We start from the raw sequence: 18,934 nt of genomic DNA on the forward strand, positions 1-18,934 counted from the left end.
AAAATGAATGTCACGTTTCTTTAATTCTTTTTGGAAAGCTTGGTTCAGAAATTCGGTGCCTTTGTCCGTTTGCCATCGAAGAGGGTGACGACCGCTTTGTTTCAACACCCGTTGCAGGGCTCGCACTAACTCGCTGCTCGATTTGGAAGTCAAGGGCACGACCCAGGCAAATTTGGAAAAGACGTCGATGACACAAAACAAATATTTGTAGCCACGATTGTAGCTGGCCAAATGAGAGACATCGGCTAAATCGGCTTGCCATTGATGATCGATACCTTCCACTCGGGTGCGACTTCTGGCAAACTTGCGTCGAATGGGTGTGTGCAAAGTGTAGGTAGCTTGTTCTTGTAACCATCGTTGCACTTGAGGTAAACGGAGACTTTTCAGTCGCGTTTTGGCAGCACGATACAATTTTTGAACTCCTGCGTAACCTGCAGGATGCGAGGGATCGTAGTAAATGCTGGCTAAGACTTTTTCCATTTTTTGTGTTGATTGGTGTCTTAATAAGGCACCCACTCTTGGAAGAGGCTACTCTTTTTCTCTTGGGGTATTTTCTTGGATTGCAATGCTTTGCGTGTGCGACCGGCAATAGGTGTTGAAGAGGATGATGTCTGAGCAGGGGATATCGGTTCTTGTTTCACTTCTGTCTTCACTTTCTTTTTCTCTTGTGATGAAGAAGGGGTGGCCATCATCTTTTTAATCCATCCAATTCTGGAGGTAGGTGGTGTTGTTAACTTGCGTACTTTTTCTGGTGGAGTTTGAAACCCTTCTTCTTCTTCTTCTTCTTTTCCTTTTTCTGTCTTGACCACTGGTACTGGTACTGGTACTGGTGATGGTGCTGGACTTTTCATCAAGGTCTTAAAATCTTTCAGAGTGGGTAGAGCTGTTTCGTCTAAAGCTTTCTGGTGAAAGAGTTGCAGTCGTTGCAAGAGTTGACCGTACTTTTGCGATTTTTCTGTTTCGGACAAATCTTGGCGATCCATCAAGGACTGCAATTCGTGTTGTAACTGGGACATCTCGCTCAAATGGGGATTGGGAGGTAAATGCGGGTTGTGTTGTTCTTGCCACCGATGGTATTCCATCCATCGTTTGTAAGGCACTAAAGCTAGTTTTCGTCCTTCCATGGGGTTGTCAGGGGTCGATTCTGAGATCTTGGAACTTCCGAGGCCTTTTTATCTTGCTCCCACCAGTCCTCCCAACATGGTTCCCAAGACTCCTTTCAGTATGGGGCCTAACAAGAGAGGTAAAATACCTCCACGTTGCACTAACATCTTCTTTTTTTGACGAATGGGAATTTTCTTTTGAACCATTTGGCGAAGAACGTGACGATGTTTGCCTAAGCATTGTTTCTGGTGTTTGGACAAAGGGATCGTGCCTTTCAAAACGTTCAAACAACATTCGCACACGGTATCGATGACCTCTTTGGAGGCCGTTTGAATGAGATTTTTTCGTAGGGGTGGAGAAGCTTTGGACAGGACAGATAACAGGTCCCCATGTTTGGCTAAACGTGGTGGCAGTCCTTTCCTTTTCTTTCCTTGGGGTTTTCTGGAGGGTGACATCTTTGAGTCTTCAGGAGCACCAAAAAAACACTGATATCCTACTTGGTCACAGGCCTTTTTTATACTGGAACGCGTCGCCACTGATTGTCTTTACGGCGTATCAGTTTGAGGACAGGCATGACACGTCGTGCAGGGGTACGCAACGGACTAAATCGAGCCAGTTCTTGCTTGGACAAATGCAGTAAACTTTGTAACATACCCGATCTTTCATGGACTTTGATTTTGGGAGAAGGTACTTTGTGAGCAGCAGCCACTGCCGCTAAATTGGAGGGTCCTGCCACTGGGGAAGTTCTTTTGGGGGTCATCAACGGAGAAGTTCTTGGTGTGATCAACGTCTCCAAGTACTCTTCAGTTCCTGGTGACATCAACGGAGAAGTGGACAAACGTGAGGCTGCCGGAGACGCAGTCACTGCCGTGGCAGGTCGTGGTTTGCGAGTGTAAGGTTGCGTCCTGGCCGGGGTGCCTCGCTTGCGACTAGTTTTCTTCTGTGGACTTTTCTTTTTCTGGGGACTTTTTCTCTGTTTCTTTTTCTGGGGGCTTCTTTTCTTTTTCCGGGGTGGTGTCTGGTAAGAGGAGGGTCCCGCCACTGGAGAAGTTATTCTTCTTGGGGACCTGGTCTTTTTCTTTTTCTTCTTGGGGCTTCGTTGGACTTTTGTCTTGGGGATAACTTTGGGGGCATTAGGATCCCATCTTAAGAGAGAGCGAATGATGACCCCTCCTAGAGTACCGCTCCCTCCAGGTTTCAAAATGATTTGTTTTTTGGTTTGAGTGTCGATGCGGGGATCGGCCAGTTGGACCAAAGCGACTTTGTTTCGATCGAAAAAGCGTTTGGTTTGATGAGGAATCTGAATGATTCCTTGGAGTAATTGACGTGCCGTCACTGTGAACCATCGTAAGACTTCTTTGAGACTAGCTTCTAAGACACGAGCTCGTGTTTGTGGATCTTTTTCTCGACTGATGCCATACAAGGCACGAATCAATTTGACGGGAAGATGCGACTGAAGGGACGTCATGTTCACACTGTGTGAGACAGACGAAAAAGGGTATGAGGTTTTTATAGATTTTTTCATGGGGAGTGAAATGAAGTCGAGAACGGAGACGTGTACAGGACAGGCCCTCCGTCTTGACACCAGTGGTGAAACAAGTGGGTACGAAATCGCAAATCCTCGGGAGTCGTAGGTTTCAAATCGACGAGTAAATAGGCGTGTGGCATTTGAGTGGCATCGTCGTACGCCTGAGTCAGCCAAGGCGTTCCTAACTGTTTGGCTAAGACTTGCACTTGCGATTTATCTCGAGGGCTTTTAAACAAGACCACGTAATGGGCATTGAGACTGATGGTACGATGGGCTTTACTTTGTTGAAACAAATTTTGGGTGATGTAAACGACACTGGCATTACGGTGATGCCCTTTGCGCGTGAACCACAGTTTAATTTCTTCTTCGTCTTCTCCTAACATGTCGTCGAAAATGACCAAATGGGTTTGACGGGAGTCAGAGACGATGCCGTCGTCTTCTTTAGGAATGCCTTCCACAAACACGATGGAATCGCCTTGACTTTCTCGCAAGAGGCTGTACGCCGATTGCCACTCTTTGTAACACCACACGATCCGTTGAGGGGGTCGATCGATCAAATGATGTTTATGTTCGATCAAACGTTTGACGAATTCGGTTTTGCCTGAACCGCTAGGTCCAGCAATGAGCATGTTAAAGGGATGGCGAAGATACAAAGCCTCCCAACTGGCACGATCTAAGTGTTCGTCGATGACTTTGACAGTAGAGGAAGAGGGAGCAGAGACAGCAGAGGTAGCCATGGTGTGAGAAATGTCACTTGTGACACGAAAACAAACAAGACAAGAGTTTATATACTTTTTCAGAACACGTTTATTGAATTTTTTTTTCAAACATGAATACGAAAGACAAAAATACATAAAAGCCAAAGGCTTAAGTACAAGGATAAAAGGCACATGATAACGATGAACGTGGAATAAACACAAGTGTCTGTACAACATGTTTTGGGTAATGTTCTAACCAGTTCTATAGTAGGGGGTAAGGTCACACAAGTGTCCTCCCGAAAGGGTCTTTCAGGTCTGTCCACGACAGTCCTGTCCTGGGTGACGGGTTCTTCTGGCACCGTCACTAACACGGGTTGAAAAGTAACTTTTTTCCTTGAACAACTCTCGTGCATACTGGGCCACTTCTTGGGTCCAAGCCTCAAAACCCCATTCTTTCCAGGCACGGACATCTGTCCAATGGGGATGTAAGTCACAAGCTACACACACATCGTCATACACGTCTTGGGTAGCTAAAAGTTGACGAATCTTTTTTTCCTGTTGAGGTTGAGAAGTATCCAGATGAAAACGCAAGGCTTTGAGCAAAAGGAGTTTTTCGTGACCATTTAAGGCCATTGAGGTGGTAAGTACTGATCGTAAAGAGTCCACAAAGAATCGGCTGGTAAACGAAATCCCAAAAAACAAGTCACTAAGACACACACCACTTGTCGTCCCAAATTGAATGGATAAAGTTCTTGTAATAATTGATGGTAATGATCCACGGTTTGAATATGGTCATTGAGTTCCTTCCACGGAATCTGTTGGATGACATGTGACATAAACCGTGGCATGGCAGCCTGTTTTTATATTCTCTTTTTTTTTGGATGCAATACACGTACTTTCTAGCCAGAGATCTTCGTTCTCCAGTAGGGAATCTAAATCTTGCATACTGTAACCGAAACGTCAGAGTTCGTTTAAGTGTTTCCTCTTCCGCTAAGCAGATTCCACGTAAAATATGTTTGTAATCCTTTAACTTGTCTTCCTCAATGCGTTGCACTAGGTGAATCTCGAAGTAACCATAATCATGAACATGTCGATCATTAGCGACCTCAAAGTTTTGAACAATGTCTGACCATTGAAAGAATTTCTGACGAATCAGTTCTCTTATACCATTCAGGTACCAGTGGTTAAAGATCTGGTGACGTATCGGATGCAATTGTTCTTTACGTTTAACTTGTATTTTGACCAGCTCTCGGTAACTGCATTCTCTCAATTCCACAGGCAAGGCACGAATGTTCTCTAGCAAAGTATCCATGAATAGGTCATACTAAATCCTCCTTGGTCTGACACAAGAAATGTACTGTTTGCACAGACATGGTTTTAATTCATTGTCGAATCTAAATCGTTTCACCACTAATTTACACATTACAATTCGTTCAGAAGTTTCCTCTTTCACCAAGTTGACATTGCGTGAAAGATGTTGGTAATTCGTTAACTCTTCCTCTGGAATTCGATGCAGTACGTTTACAATGTAGTAGATAGAATCGTCAATACCAAACCATTTCTTTTTATAACCAGGAGGTCGTTGATCAATGTCTGTCCAATGGAACACTTTCAACTCAATTAGTCCTTGTATAGCCTGAAGGTACCAGTGGTTCAAACACCGGTGACGTAACGGATGCAATTGTTCTTTACGTTTCACTTGTATTTTGACCAGCTCTCGGTAAATGCATTCTCTCAATTCCACAGGCAAGGCACGAATGTTCTCTAGCAAAGTATCCATGAACAGATTATTATGGTAAGAAGTTACTTCAATGTCTCGGTCCCACTAAGGGTAAGTAATGACAATTCGGTGACCATCGAGCATGTTCTACGTAGGCCGAATCTTGCGGTTCCCAGTGGTGAAGTGACACACCGCAACTGAAGCACTTGACTTTATCTCCTTCGCCCAAGTAGAAAAATCCGGCTCTGGCTAATTCTTCGGGGGTCGGTCCTCCCAGATATTTAGGCCATTTTCCTTTGAACGATTGAAGACGATTTTCAAAGTCACAGTATTCCGACAAACGCACAGGAAACGAATATTCGTTTTTCACAGGTTCGTTTCGATGAGGGTTGGGTGACAGGAACAGGAGTTTGCTCAGGGCTGGATGACATCCGTAGGGGGGTAGACGTGAAGGTGAACATTCCCCTTTAAACCCGGTAAAATGTCTAAGAGGACGAGCGGCATCGCTTGCGCATCCCTCAGGTTTGACACGCACAGCATCACTTTCCATGACAGGGGCAGTGAGAACAAAGTTCCCATGATGCTTTACGGCATCGCTCAGGTCACAACGTACAGCATCGTACACATCGCAAGGCTCACAATCGCACTCGTCTGCAAACTCCGTTACGCAGTTACAATGGTAACCACATGGACAATCGCAGTTTCCTTCCGGACATTTTCCGTCGCAATGCCTGGGTCTTATCCATCCAGTATTAGTCACACTAGAGGAAGATACAACTTTTTTACAATCTTTCAAAGTATTCATCTTGTTCGCTCGGTCTTGGTAGTCACAATGAACTATCGATCTTGCCTAGGGTTCCTTTTTTATATACAGACCAATACCGACGTGACCGTACGGCAACGTAAAGTGATTGGGAAGTCGCACTCGCTTCTGGTATACAATTTGATAGACTTTTTCCAAGGGTCGACTGACGATGTGGTGAGTGGGTAAACGTACAATCTTGTTCGGCTGGTAGGTGGTCACTTTAAAGTTTCCATCCTCTCCCGATTGCAAGGCTTCTTTCAATACCCCAAAGTTGACCACTCGACTGGTACGATAATTCAGAGTCAGTCCTTTCACTTTGCACGTCGTGTGCACTTCTCCTTGTTTGTCACGGTATTCGTAGCCGTAATTTTTGGGACCGCCACTGACGAAACTTAGAATCTTGTCGTCGGGATGCTCGTCTGTCCAGGCTCCTAAACGGTCTCCTTCGATGTTAGGGTGATGTTGAATCGGGTAATGGATGTAAATGCAACTGTCCGTGTCAAAGTACAGGACGCGTTCTTCTAACAGTTCTAAAGCTTCGTACAATTTTAAGCGAGCATGGGCTGTCACGTAAGCCGCAATGATGACATTTCCAAAAGGGTCGTCTTGTACAAAGTCCAGATCTTCTTCGTAATTGACCAAGATTAAATTCTCTCGAACGACGTCCACGTGTTTCATGTATTTGGTTTTGTCGTGAATCATCTGGAAGTAGCGGGAAGGTTCGGTCAAATATTCCGTCTTGGGTAAACACGGTCGTTGTGCCATTTTACCCCACAAGCAGTTTAACATCACTTTGGCAAACGATCGCCTGCCTTCGTTTTTCTCGATGTGGTCTAAAGTGATGCCTTCTTGTTCGTAGTATTTCTCTTTGAATTGTATTTGGTCTTCGGGAGTGTGACACCAGGAAGGATAGCCGCTGGCTTCTTGCTTCAGTTTCAAAAAGGCATCCACGTAGTCTGCGAAAATGCCTTTCTGCGTGGGGTCACCCTTGTGGTATTGTTGTGTCTTGGGAAAGTGACAAATTTCGTACACTTCTAACAGTTGGTATCCCATGTCCAGAGCTTTGAACAATTCTACGCTGACCCAGGTTCCCGTCAAGGCCCGTTCTTCCTGGCTGTGATGGCAAGGCTGATCTTGGTTGCACGTTTCGGCACAAGTACGGCACAAGGGAAACATCAGTTTGCCTTGACAATGGTGAGGTAAGACGGGATGGTATAGGTTCGTGGGAGGCAAAACTTTACACTTGATCAAGCCTTCGTATTGTCGAATGTTTTTCAGGTCGATGTGTTCCGTCAGCAATTGCGGGTGCCCTACAGGAAAGCGACAATATTTGCACACGTAGGGATACAGCGAACACACGTCCAAGTATTTGATTTCTTCTCCTTTCTCTTCGTCGGCTTGGTACAGCAAACAGGTGGCATTGGTCCTTCCTCCGTACAAACTATCCCTCGGGTTCAGCGGGTCCATGAACTGGTAACTTTCCACGAGGCGTTTAAACTCGGGATCGGTTTTCATACGGTGATCGTACTCGTGTTCCCACATTTCCACCACTTGGTATCCTTGCTGTTCTAACTTTAGGCGCCGCTGACAAGTGTCATGGTACAAGTCTTCCATGGTTCGTTGCAAAAACTGATTTTTAGTGCCACGGTCAGGGTAACAGACGGGACATCCGTGAAATAAGCAACCGTTAAACTCGTACACGATCTTGGGGTTTTCTAAGTCCCAGCCATCGACCGAATACGTTCCGATGGTCTTTTCGCCTCCTCCGTTGCGGACATGCTGAATCCATTTGTCTTCCTTGTCGCACAAGTAATGTAACCAACGTAGGGCTTTGACCGAGTATTGACGCTTGAGATAGTGGGTCGTTTGAGGACTAATGACAGCCACGGTGTTTTCAGGCATGAATCGTTGGCGGTACACTAAGGAACACGCTTTGGCAATGGTGCAAGCTTCTTTCAAAGGATCGACCCCTCCGTGTTCCATGAACAGTTCTCGAAATTTTCCACAGCAACGCCGTAAAATGTCCACGTCGGAACGACAATACTTTAGCATTTCTTCCTGAAAGTCGAAGGGGTCAGAGGCATGAGCCTGGTACCAAGCGTAGAAAGCTTCTCGTTGTTCGGTACGCATGTTGTCGGGGTCGTAATAGTGAACCTCAGGTAAATGGGGTAGAACGGCATGTTGATTGGCTTCCGTATTGAAAAAGTGTGGAAAGTACCCTTTAGCCATTTCTGTCATTCCAAACGTTTTAGGCATTCGACTCAAAGGCATGGCCAAGTAACTCATCGAATCTTTAAACTGCACTTGTCCCACTCGCATGAAAATGATTTTGGCTCCGTTCAAAGTGACTTTAGGACGTTCTGTGCCTTGTTCCGTATAGTATCTGAGAAGAAACTGTCCATCGTATCCGGAGAAATTGTGAGCCATCACCGTGGCATGACGATGACAATCTCCGTAACGTTCGATGTCCTCTTGGCTCCACGTCTTGTCGATGGGGTCTAAGACCCATTGGGCAAAATCGGCTAGCGTGTTCAGTCCCCGAAAGATTTTTTCACGCCCTCCAGGAATCTTGCTGCAGTGAGGACAATGACTGAAGATAGGTTCTTGAATGCACTTCTCGCACGCTCGATGAGCCACGCAGAAATTAGGAATGTGAATGCCGGTTTCTTGCATGCATTCGAAATCGAAAAAGATGAAATTGCCTTTCTTCTTGTGACCGTCCTCTTTCTCTGGTGGGGGTTGGTATTTTTGCACGTAACATTGGTGTTCAAAGTCCACGATGTGGTGACAAATGTGACATTTTTTCTTTCCTGAACATACGTGTGCCTTGGTATTATTGGTACGTATGACTTGTTCACACGTAGAGCACAATCTCAGCAGTTGACAAGCGCATTTCTTCTGTGAACCTTGCGTCTTCAAATGTTGTTGGTAACAGGTAGGGCTGACAAACGTGCGCAGACAAGTTGAACAAGGCACTGGCTCTTCGCTCAGACAGGGTGAAGAGGCCAAACATCCTGTGCATTTCAATCCACAATGCTTGTGTTGCTCTCGATTATTATAACCATGGTCACATTTCTCACAGTAATAACCGTATCCCAGGAATCCGGTGATACTGGTAATGGTATCGAAATGGTCATCGTGATGATAAACATGAATGTATTTTCCATCCTTAAAATCTTGCCCTCGAAACAACAGAGGCCCGAGCACTTCTTGAGGGTACACTTTCAAGGTGTATCGTGGAGCTAGGGCATCTTGCAATTTTTGCATCTCAGGAATGCCACAGGGTGTGTCTTTGGACAGGCAAGCTTGTTGCAACAGGAGTTCTGCTTCGTTTCGTTGTTTGGCTCTGTCCGATTGTCGAATAGTTTTCCAGGTTCTTTTCCATTCTGCCGTGTCGTTCTTGTTGGCATAGGTTCGTCCCACCACGATGGCACGGGCTAAACACATCTGGTCATGAGGATTGTGAATTTGGACAAGGCTACGCTTAATGCTGCGAAGGTCGTTCACCAATAACATCTTTTTGCGTCCGGTCCCTTGAGGAGGAGAGACGTGGGTCATGTCCAATGTGGCTTTTCCATCGGTGATGTCAAACTGGTCATTAGATTGTTGCACGTGTTGAATCTTGTCCATGACTTTGGAAGCGGTCAATTCTGCAGGGGTGCTAAACTCGATCCAAACAGGGGATTTCAAACCGTCGTGTTGTATGGAAAGTCTCAAGCGATCGTCTTCTTTGGGTTGACATTGTTGCTTGAGTGCAGTGAGCAAAGAATCCCACACCCCAGTGATAAACACTTCTGCTTTCTCTAACGGCACTTCAGCCTTGAAATCTTTAAACTTCACCGTGTATTTGTAAGCCGTGGTTCTAAATTTTCTAGAGGAGCGCTTTTCCGTCTCTCGGATGGAATAGTACTTTTCAGGGTTGACTAAGGGTGGTGAACTTTGTTTAGAGGGTTCGGATTCTGGTTCACTCATGTCCTCTTCAAAATCACTGGCATGAATTTGTGCCAAGATTTCAGCCCTGGTACGAGGCGATAGATCACGTTTCTGCCTCTTACTTTCTTCTTCTTTCTTCTCGAATGAATTAGATCGTTTCATCTTGAAAGCAAAAAGTCAAATGACTCAAGTTCAAACACCATGAGCTACTTTATAGTCATAGCAGACCAGCGTATATAAAAGGGTGTGTGTCTTGTCCTTTCACTATTCATTTCACTCTCAAGCCGAGCACAACGATGGAAGAGACTAACCAGATGGAACGTTTCGTCAGAGCTTTGCGAGGGGTCATTAGAAAATTCTCTTCAGACCAGCCTACGGACTACTCTCCTTCCTTTAGAGATAAAAGTCAAGATACTTGCTATATCTGTCAGAAGAAAGGGCATTGATCTTCAGAGTGTCCAGACCGTCAAAAAAGAACAAAAACAGGGGCTAAAAAAGACAAAAGTCAAGATACCTGTTATCATTGTAAAGAAAAAGGACATTGGTCTCCAGATTGCCCAAAAAAGAAACAAGAGGAGTCAGAAGAAAAGAGGGATTCTTCAGAAGAAGAGAGGGATTCTTCGGAAGAAGAGAGTGATTCTTCAGAGGAAGAAGAGGAAGAAAAAAGACAATTCTATTTACAAGAGGCAAAGGGGCCCCGAGTGGCCGAGTGGTCTAAAGCGCTCTCCGTTACGGATCACTGCCATCTCACCTCTGTCTGCTTGGGTTCGAGTCTCGGATTCGGCTAATGTGGATATGTGAGAAAGCCTGCCAGTAGCTTCTCGTGGGTCGGTGGTTCTTTCCGGGGTTTTCCCGGGTTCTTCCTCCACCATTAATACTGGCCGCCATGTATAGCCAATCGCGTGCTGAAAAATGGCGTTAAACCCTACAACAACAACAACAACAACAAGAGGCAAAGAAACAGGAGAAGAAGAAAAGAAGAAGGGAAGAAAATGAGGAAAAGACGGTGAAGAAATTCAAAAAACAGAGAGACTAAACAAGGAGACAGAAGAAGTCATTGAACTTTTAATTAAAGTGTTGTGTTGTGAATTGTGAATTGGATTGTAACAATGGATAAAAGAATAAATGAATGATATAAGGTAAGTGTCTTTGAGTTTTGATTTTAAAAATAAGAAGCTACACTCACGCACTCATACAAAGACACGTACTATAGGGGTAAAATGGGTGGGTTTTTTTCGAGTTATTGGCAAATTGAAATTGTATTTCTTTTCGAGAAATGTGGGTGGCCCTGAAAAGGGCCTTTTTCTTCATGGAGTAGGTGTGAGTTTAAGCAATCAATTTTAACTGCCTTAAGCCTTTGCCATGGCCAAGGCCTACTTCTGGACTGCGTAATGTTGATGATGATGATAATGATTGAGTTGAAATCACTAAGGGTGGTACGGTAGGCTTAGTCACAGGGTTGACGTGTTTGGCTCGGGAAGGTCGTATTCTCTTCGGTCGTAATAAAGAAGTCTGATACATTTGTTTCAGACTTCTTAACTCCGCTAAAATGTCCAACAGTACCGTGACCGTTTCATTTTCACCCTCTTGTTTCTTTGCTGCTACTTCTTCTTGCTGTTGTTGCTGTTGTTTTTTTCTTACCTCTTCTTCTTGCTGCTGTTGCTGTAGGAGAAAAGCCTGTTCCGCTTCCTTTTGTCGTTGTATAAATTTCTCCAATTCTTCTTTCTGTCTCTGTCTAAAATTCTCCACTTGCGGTAATGAAGAAGGTAACGAAGGTTCGGGAACAAATTCTTGCGAGGAGAGAAAATCCACAAAATCCCAATTCACCTCTTCTGAAAGTAAGTCCGGGTTCCCTTGGGCAGTCTCCCCTGTTGGTGCAGCCCAATGGATCGTTTTCTGAGTTTCCGTCATGTTGAATCACTGTCGCATAGATTGACTGCACACAAGTGCTAGCGAATCTATATAGACTACGTGACGTCACAGACTGCTCTCTTCGGATTGGATGCGGGCTGACTGAATTTTGTAACGCGTGTTCGGATTGGTGAATGAACTCAATCCGTTTCAATCCTTCCTGTACCTATAAATAAGCGCAGTTCACTGCATTGATTCACCTGTTCTCGGCGCCTCAACATGTGGACCGATGTGCACTCTTCAACGCTTGTGTCAACGATGATGTTCAGGACGGACATGCTCATGTATGTCCGATCCAAGTGGACCGTTGTCCACAGGACCACCAGCAGTTTGTGGATACGAAGAGTCTACATAGAGAGACAAGGTTGCCTCAAGAGGACTCTGATGTATGGCCCTGCTGTAAGACGCAGCTTGAGGAAAAGAAGATGCCACAAATGCCCTTTATGTTAAGGGCATATTAACATAAACCCAAAGGCCCTTTTCAGGGCCAGCCATATTTCTCGAAAAGAGATAGCCTTTCCATTGCCTACCCCTTTTATAATTTAAAAAAAAAAAAAAAAATCCCATGTTCAATTTCCCTTGACGCTATACAGTCCCACCCTGTTTAAATTCCTTTGAAGCTATACAGTCCCAATTCCCATGTTCAATTCCTCTTGAGGCTATATCGTCCCACAATTTTTCTCTATGTTAAATTCCCATTGAGGCTATATGTTCCCACGATTTTTCTCCATGTTAAATTTCCATTGAGGCTATATGTTCCCAAGGGGGTCTGTAATGCTAATTCCCATTGAGGCTATAGGATCCCCCTTCACTACTAGTATATAACACACAAAGAGTTTAGCAAAACGTCCATGATGTCATGTTTCTGCATATTTGACTAGAAATATTTCCAGTAATTATTGATGTATCATTCATACATGTATCTCTACGTGTTGTTTTAAATGGATAAATTATCAGTCAGTGCGCTTATAGTGAATATCAACTTAGGCGCTACAGTAAGAAATGTGCTGTCTACAAGTATTAAAACAATTCAGATTTAATAACGGATTTCCTACAACTAACAGTTGTACAATATCAGAGATTTCCTCTAATCAATCATCAGGGTACAAAATCAGATTCTATTTAAAAGACATGTTCTCTCTGAAATTAGCAAGCTAAAATCCAAAGAACTCATCTGCTCTTACTCACCTCTTCCAGAAACCAGAACTTTAGTACATCATGGGAAATAATCACATGGCTCGTGTCATGGAAATGGCAGGGAACATCTACATTCCCCTGCAGAGTGGCAACAGGAATCTGATAGTCTACACTGTATCTGTCAGACTGAGGACACTGTATAGACAACTCAAATTGCAGACTCTGTCCTAGACATCCAATGATACTGCGCAGATTCATGGCTAGGAATTCCCGAACCTCGATACATAGTTTATAAGATGGGGTGTTCTCATTGGTCCCTAATATTGTGACTTGTGCAAATATGCCATGTTCCCTGAATAACAAGGTCAATCTATGATGAAGGTCAACATCAAAGAGACAACAGCCACAGAAAATTAGATTTTCCATGTTCTGCTTGGCAATGGGCCACTGCGCCACACATGCAGCTAGAAGCCTGTGGAAGACAGGTGTGGGTAAAAACTTCCCCGTAAATACAAAGCAAATGACTGATGTATTTTTCTGCTGAGAATTTGGTCCAAGAGAGATGAAATCTTTTGGTGCTGCCTGGCGCAGCATGCATGGAGCAAGGAAATAATTCTCCACCTAAAAGACAAAACATCTGAACTTAATTAAACTCTTACTTAAATACCTTAAAAGTAATTATAAGTTGTGTATATTTGTATACAGAAGTTAAATTTAACCTTGCAATACAGAACTTTGAAGGCATCTATTATTTGCATGCACACGTTAAAACAGCCTTAAAATTGAGGACTTTGATGGTGTGCATTATTTGTATGCATGAAGATGTGTATTATTTGGATGTATGAAGTCTGTGATACATGTATGCATGAAGATGTGTATCATTTGGATCTATGAAGTCTGTGATATTTGCATGCATGAAGATGTGTATTATTTGGATGTATGAAGCTGTGATATATGTATGCATGAAGGTGTCCATTATTTGTCCCAATGAAGGTGTGTATCATTTGTACAAATGAAGGCGTGTATTATTTGTATGAATGAAGTCTGTGATATATGTATGCCTGAAGGTGTGTATTACTTGTATGCTGAAGGTGTGTATTATTTGCATGAATGAAGGTGTGTATTATATGTATGCATGAAGGTGCATCCTTTGTATGCATGAAGGCGTGTATCATTTGCATGAATGAAGTTGTGTATTATTTGTATGAAGGAAGGTGTGTATCGTTTGTGCGAATAAAGATGTCTTATATGTATGCCTGAAAGTTTGTTATTTGTATGCTTGAAGGTGTGTCATATATGTATACATGAAGGTGTGTAATATTTGTATGCATGAAGGTTTATATTATTTGGATGTATTAAGTCTGTGTTATTTGTATGCATGAAGGTGTTTTTTATTTGGATGTATGAAGTCTGTGTTATTTGTATGCATGAAGGTGTGTTTTATTTGGATGTATGAAGTCTGTGTTATTTGTATTACTTGTGTGCATGAAGGTGTGTGTTATATGCATGAATTAAAGTGTGTATCATTTGTATGCTTGAAAGTGTGTGTTATGGGCATGCATGAAGGTGCATATTGGTGGTATTTCTTAAAGTGTAGTGTTTCCCTTTACACACATTTGTGCATCATGGACACACGCTGAAGAAAAATGATGCACATTGTGTTGCCATTTGTATTTTTGATGCAAAGGATTCACATAATGCAATCAGGATTTATTTAATATCTAATGCATTGGACAAGGGATGTCATCATGTATACTTCAAACATAGGGATTGACTGGTTACCTGATCTGTTTGCTCCCTGCATTGCACTCCTCTATTCGTAAAGCAGAGTGCAATGCAGGGAACACACAAAACAGGGAACCAGGCTAGCATAGGCAATGTTATGATGGAGTAGCTTCCCCTAATCTCGCGAGCACTCACGCAATTTCCATCGAGCTCAGCTAGGTGTAATCTAGATATTTAAGCTCAATGCTTGTTGCACTAGCAACTGATCTCCAGATTAAAACGTCGTGCACTAGGAATTATTAGTGAAGACATTGAAAGAAGCGGAAGACAAAAGAGTAACAGTGGCTCTAACTTTAGTGAAAAATGGAGATAACAATTCTCTTGACTGGAATACGGCACATTCTTTAGGATTACTGGTGTGACTTCTGGTCGCGTATTAGCAAGACTGCAAAGATGAATAATCCTTTCCTGACAGGGTTTAAGAATTTTAAAAAATTTGCCCTTGTTTGCCACACGATATCTGGAGAACACATATATCCCAAGACATTCTTTCACAACAAAGAAATCAGTAAACTTTCAGAAACAAATGCATTATTTGGATTACAAAGTCAGGGGTCATTGCAGATTTTGTTGGATTTTAACCTTGCTGTAATAAAAGATCTGAAAGTTCAAGTGTAACTTATTAGAAAGAAGATTAATCATTAGCATTTTTGATTTTTGGATAAATGTGTTCTAGGACGAAATACAATGAAACTGATGATAGTTCACATTTTATGACAGGCAGTAAATTAACTGCCATTTGATTAAAAGGATTTATTGGGCTTTTTGTATTGGCTTGTATATAATATGTTGGTATATAATATTGCTTCAAAAGGATTATAAGGGGACTGTTAAAAGTACGACTTTAAAAGAAGAATGAACTAATAAAATTATTCTTTGAATGGACAATGCATTTGTATGTTAATTGTGCATGTTGGTTTATTTGTATGTTTAGAGACAGAGAGAGTATGCTGTGCAGCTCACAGTATCCTATTTCAAGCTGAAAAAGTATGAGTCAGATGAACATTTGTCAGTACAGTTTTGACCCCCACAATTTTCATTTGTCCTCCAGTTCTGACACCAATGTTTTTGTTTTTTTTTTACCTTCCATTTTACACCCCAGTGGGATACATTGAACTGTGAATTATGTGTATACATGGTGTGTGTTATGTGTATGCATGAAGGTGTATATTATATGTATGCATGAAGGTGGGTATTATTTGGATGTATGAAGATGTTTTATTTCTATTCATGAAGGTGTGTATAATTATAGAAATGAAGGTTTTTTATGTATCTATGAAGATATATTTTTTGTATGAATGAAGGTGAGTATTATTTGAAAGGAAGAAGATTTATTATTTGTATGCATGAAAGTTTGCATTATTTGAATGAATGAAAGTGTGTGTTATTTGTATGCATGAATGTATGCATTATTTGTATGAATAAAGTGTGTGTTTTCTGTATGCATGAATGTGAGAATTATTTGGATGTATGAATATGTGTTATTTGTATGCATGAATGTGAGTATTATTTGGATGCATGAAGATGTGTTATTTTTATGCATGAAGGTTTCTATTATTTGCATGTATGAAGGCATGTGTTATTTGTATGGATGAAGGTGTGCTGTTTGTATGTATGAAGGTGTGTACTATTTGTATGCATGAAGATGTGTATGAAGGTTTGTGTTATTTGTATGCATGAAGGTTTGTATTATTTCTGTGAATGAAAGGGTGTATTACATTTAAACATGAAGGTGTGTGTTAACTGCATAAATAAAGGTATGTGTTAATTGCATGATTAAAGGTGTGTGTTAATTGCATGAATGAAAGTGTGTTAATTACATGAATAACGGTGTCCATTATATGTATGCATTTTTTGTGTAGTATTTGTATACATGAAGGTTTGTATCATTTGTTCGAATGAAGGTGTGTATCATTTGTACGAATGAACATATTATATGTATGCAAGAAGGTGTGTTATAGTTTTGTTTGAAAGTGTGTATCATTTGTATGTTTGAAGGTGTGTATTATTTTATAAATGAAGGTGTATATTATTTGTATGCATGAAGGTTTCTTTAATTTGTATGAATGAACGTGTGTTATTCGTATGCATGCAGGTGTGTATTATTTGTATGAAGGTGCGTATCATTTTGTATGCATGAAGGTTTATTTTATATGTATGCATGAAGATGTGTATTATGTGCGTGCATGAAGGTGTGTATCATCTGTGTACATGAAGGTGTGTGTTATTTGCATGCAAGTTGGTGTGTATCAATTGTGTACATGAAGGTGTGTATTATTTGCATGAAATTTGGTGTGTATCATCTGTGTACATGAAGGTGTGTATCATTTGCATGCAAGTTGGTGTGTATTAATTGTGTATACGAAGGTGTGTATTATTTGCATGCAAGTTGGTGTGTATCAGTTTTGTACATGATGGTGTGTATTATTTGTATGCATGAAGGTGTGAATTATTTATATGCAAGAAGGTGTGTATCAATTGTGTACATGATGGTGTGTATTATGTATGTGAATGAGTTAAATTTTGCAGGTAAACAGGATATACAGGATAGAGCCTTTCCAATAACTTTAAAAAGTCCATATAGAGTCCTTTCCAAGGCTCCATCTATGACTTTATTAAGTCCCAACAGAGTCCTTTCCAAGAACAACTGCCTCCTTTATAATTTTAATTAACCACTGGTGAAAAAGAGCTCACAAAATGTATTTGTTTACATTAACTGACCTTGACTTCTTCTGCATCTGGACTGTACAACCTTGGTCTGGCCAAAATGTTTAACTTTTCCATGAGTTGTAAAATAATGTCCTTGTAGTGATGGAAGTCTGGGTGTTTCTCTTTTGTCCAGATGGCATCTATAAATAGATATTGTATCTCATAAAGATATTCAAGCCAATAAAACAACATGTTGTGTTTATTGGTATATGGTGTATTTATGCTTACATGTATATTTGTGTATGGTGTATTATGTTTATGTGTGTGTGTGTGTGTTTGTGTGTTGTTATGATGGAAGTCTGGGTGTTTATCTTTTGTCCAGATTGCATCTGGAAAGAGATATTGTTTCTCATAAATATATTAAAGCAAATAAAACAACACAGTGTTTATTGGTATATAGCGCATTATGCTTACATGCTGTCCAAGGCAATGATGCTTGAAGTATGCTACAACTGACATGCTGTCCAAAGCAACCACAGCACAGGGATACCGTAAGAGTCTGACATCCCCTGAAAACCTAGGGTCCTACTGACAATGACTGACATTTCATTGATAATTCCTTAAAAGTTTTGGTCAAAATATTTGATATTTCATTGAAAATTTTGGCAAGCTTACAAACAAATATCACCGATATTGTGGGAAGATTTTACTAACATTTTGACCAAAATGTTCATTAAAATTTTGTTGAATCACCAGTGTAAGTGATGCATAGTATCCTCCATGACAAAAACAACCATCAGATCTCATGACTACACCTGTCTGTGATCTGTAGCATCCTCCATGATAAATACAAACCTCAAATCTAGCGACTACACCTGTCTGTGATATGTAGCATCCTCCATGATAAAGACAACCATCAAATCTCATGACTACACCTGTCTGTGATCTGTAGCATCCTCCATGATAAATGCAACCATCAAATCACATGACTACATCTGTCTGTGATGTGTAGCATACTCCATGATAAATACAAACATCAAATATCATGACTACACCTGTCTGTGATGTTTAAAATCCTCCATGATAAATACAACCACCAAATTTCATGGCTACACCTACCGATGATGTGCAGAATTCTCCGGGATAAATACAACCATCAAATCTAGCAACTACATCTGTCTGTGATTTGTAGCATACATGATAAATACAACCATCAAATCTAGTGACTACACCTGTCTGTGATGTGTAGCATCCTCCATGATAAATGCAACCATCAAATCTAGTGACTACACCTGTCTATATTCTGTAGCATCCTCCATCATAAATACAACCATCAAATCACATGACTACATCTGTCTGTGATGTGTAGCATCCTCCATGATAAATGCAACCATCAAATCACATGACTACATCTGTCTGTGATGTGTAGCATACTCCATGATAAATACAAACATCAAATATCATGACTACACCTGTCTGTGATGTGTAGCATACTCCATGATAAATACAACCATCAAATCTCATGACTATACCTGTATGTGATCTGTATTATCCTCCATGACAAATGCAACCATCAAATCATATGACTACACATGTCTGTGATGTGTAGCATCCTCCATGATACATGGTTGATATTAAAGGGAAATAACTCTAGGGTAAAACAC

At 41.5% G+C, this 18,934-nt stretch overlaps 1 protein-coding gene across 1 annotated transcript in view; it reads right to left on the reverse strand.

Annotated features, from left to right (window-relative positions):
- The window catches only part of LOC149789657 (uncharacterized), a 47,049-nt gene that overhangs the window by 16,133 nt on the left and 11,982 nt on the right, over positions 1-18,934 (reverse strand). Inside the window, exons 4-5 of the mRNA XM_089973087.1 lie at positions 17,343-17,470; positions 12,888-13,457 (exon numbers count right to left, since the gene is read on the reverse strand). Coding sequence (XP_089829213.1) covers positions 12,888-13,457; positions 17,343-17,470 — 698 coding nt within the window. The remainder of the gene's footprint in view (positions 1-12,887; positions 13,458-17,342; positions 17,471-18,934) is intronic.

Source organism: Sinohyriopsis cumingii, chromosome 10, assembly GCF_028554795.1.
Source record: "Sinohyriopsis cumingii isolate HCF-2022 chromosome 10, ASM2855479v2, whole genome shotgun sequence".
In the NCBI taxonomy this organism is placed as follows: Eukaryota; Metazoa; Mollusca; class Bivalvia; order Unionida; family Unionidae; genus Sinohyriopsis; species Sinohyriopsis cumingii.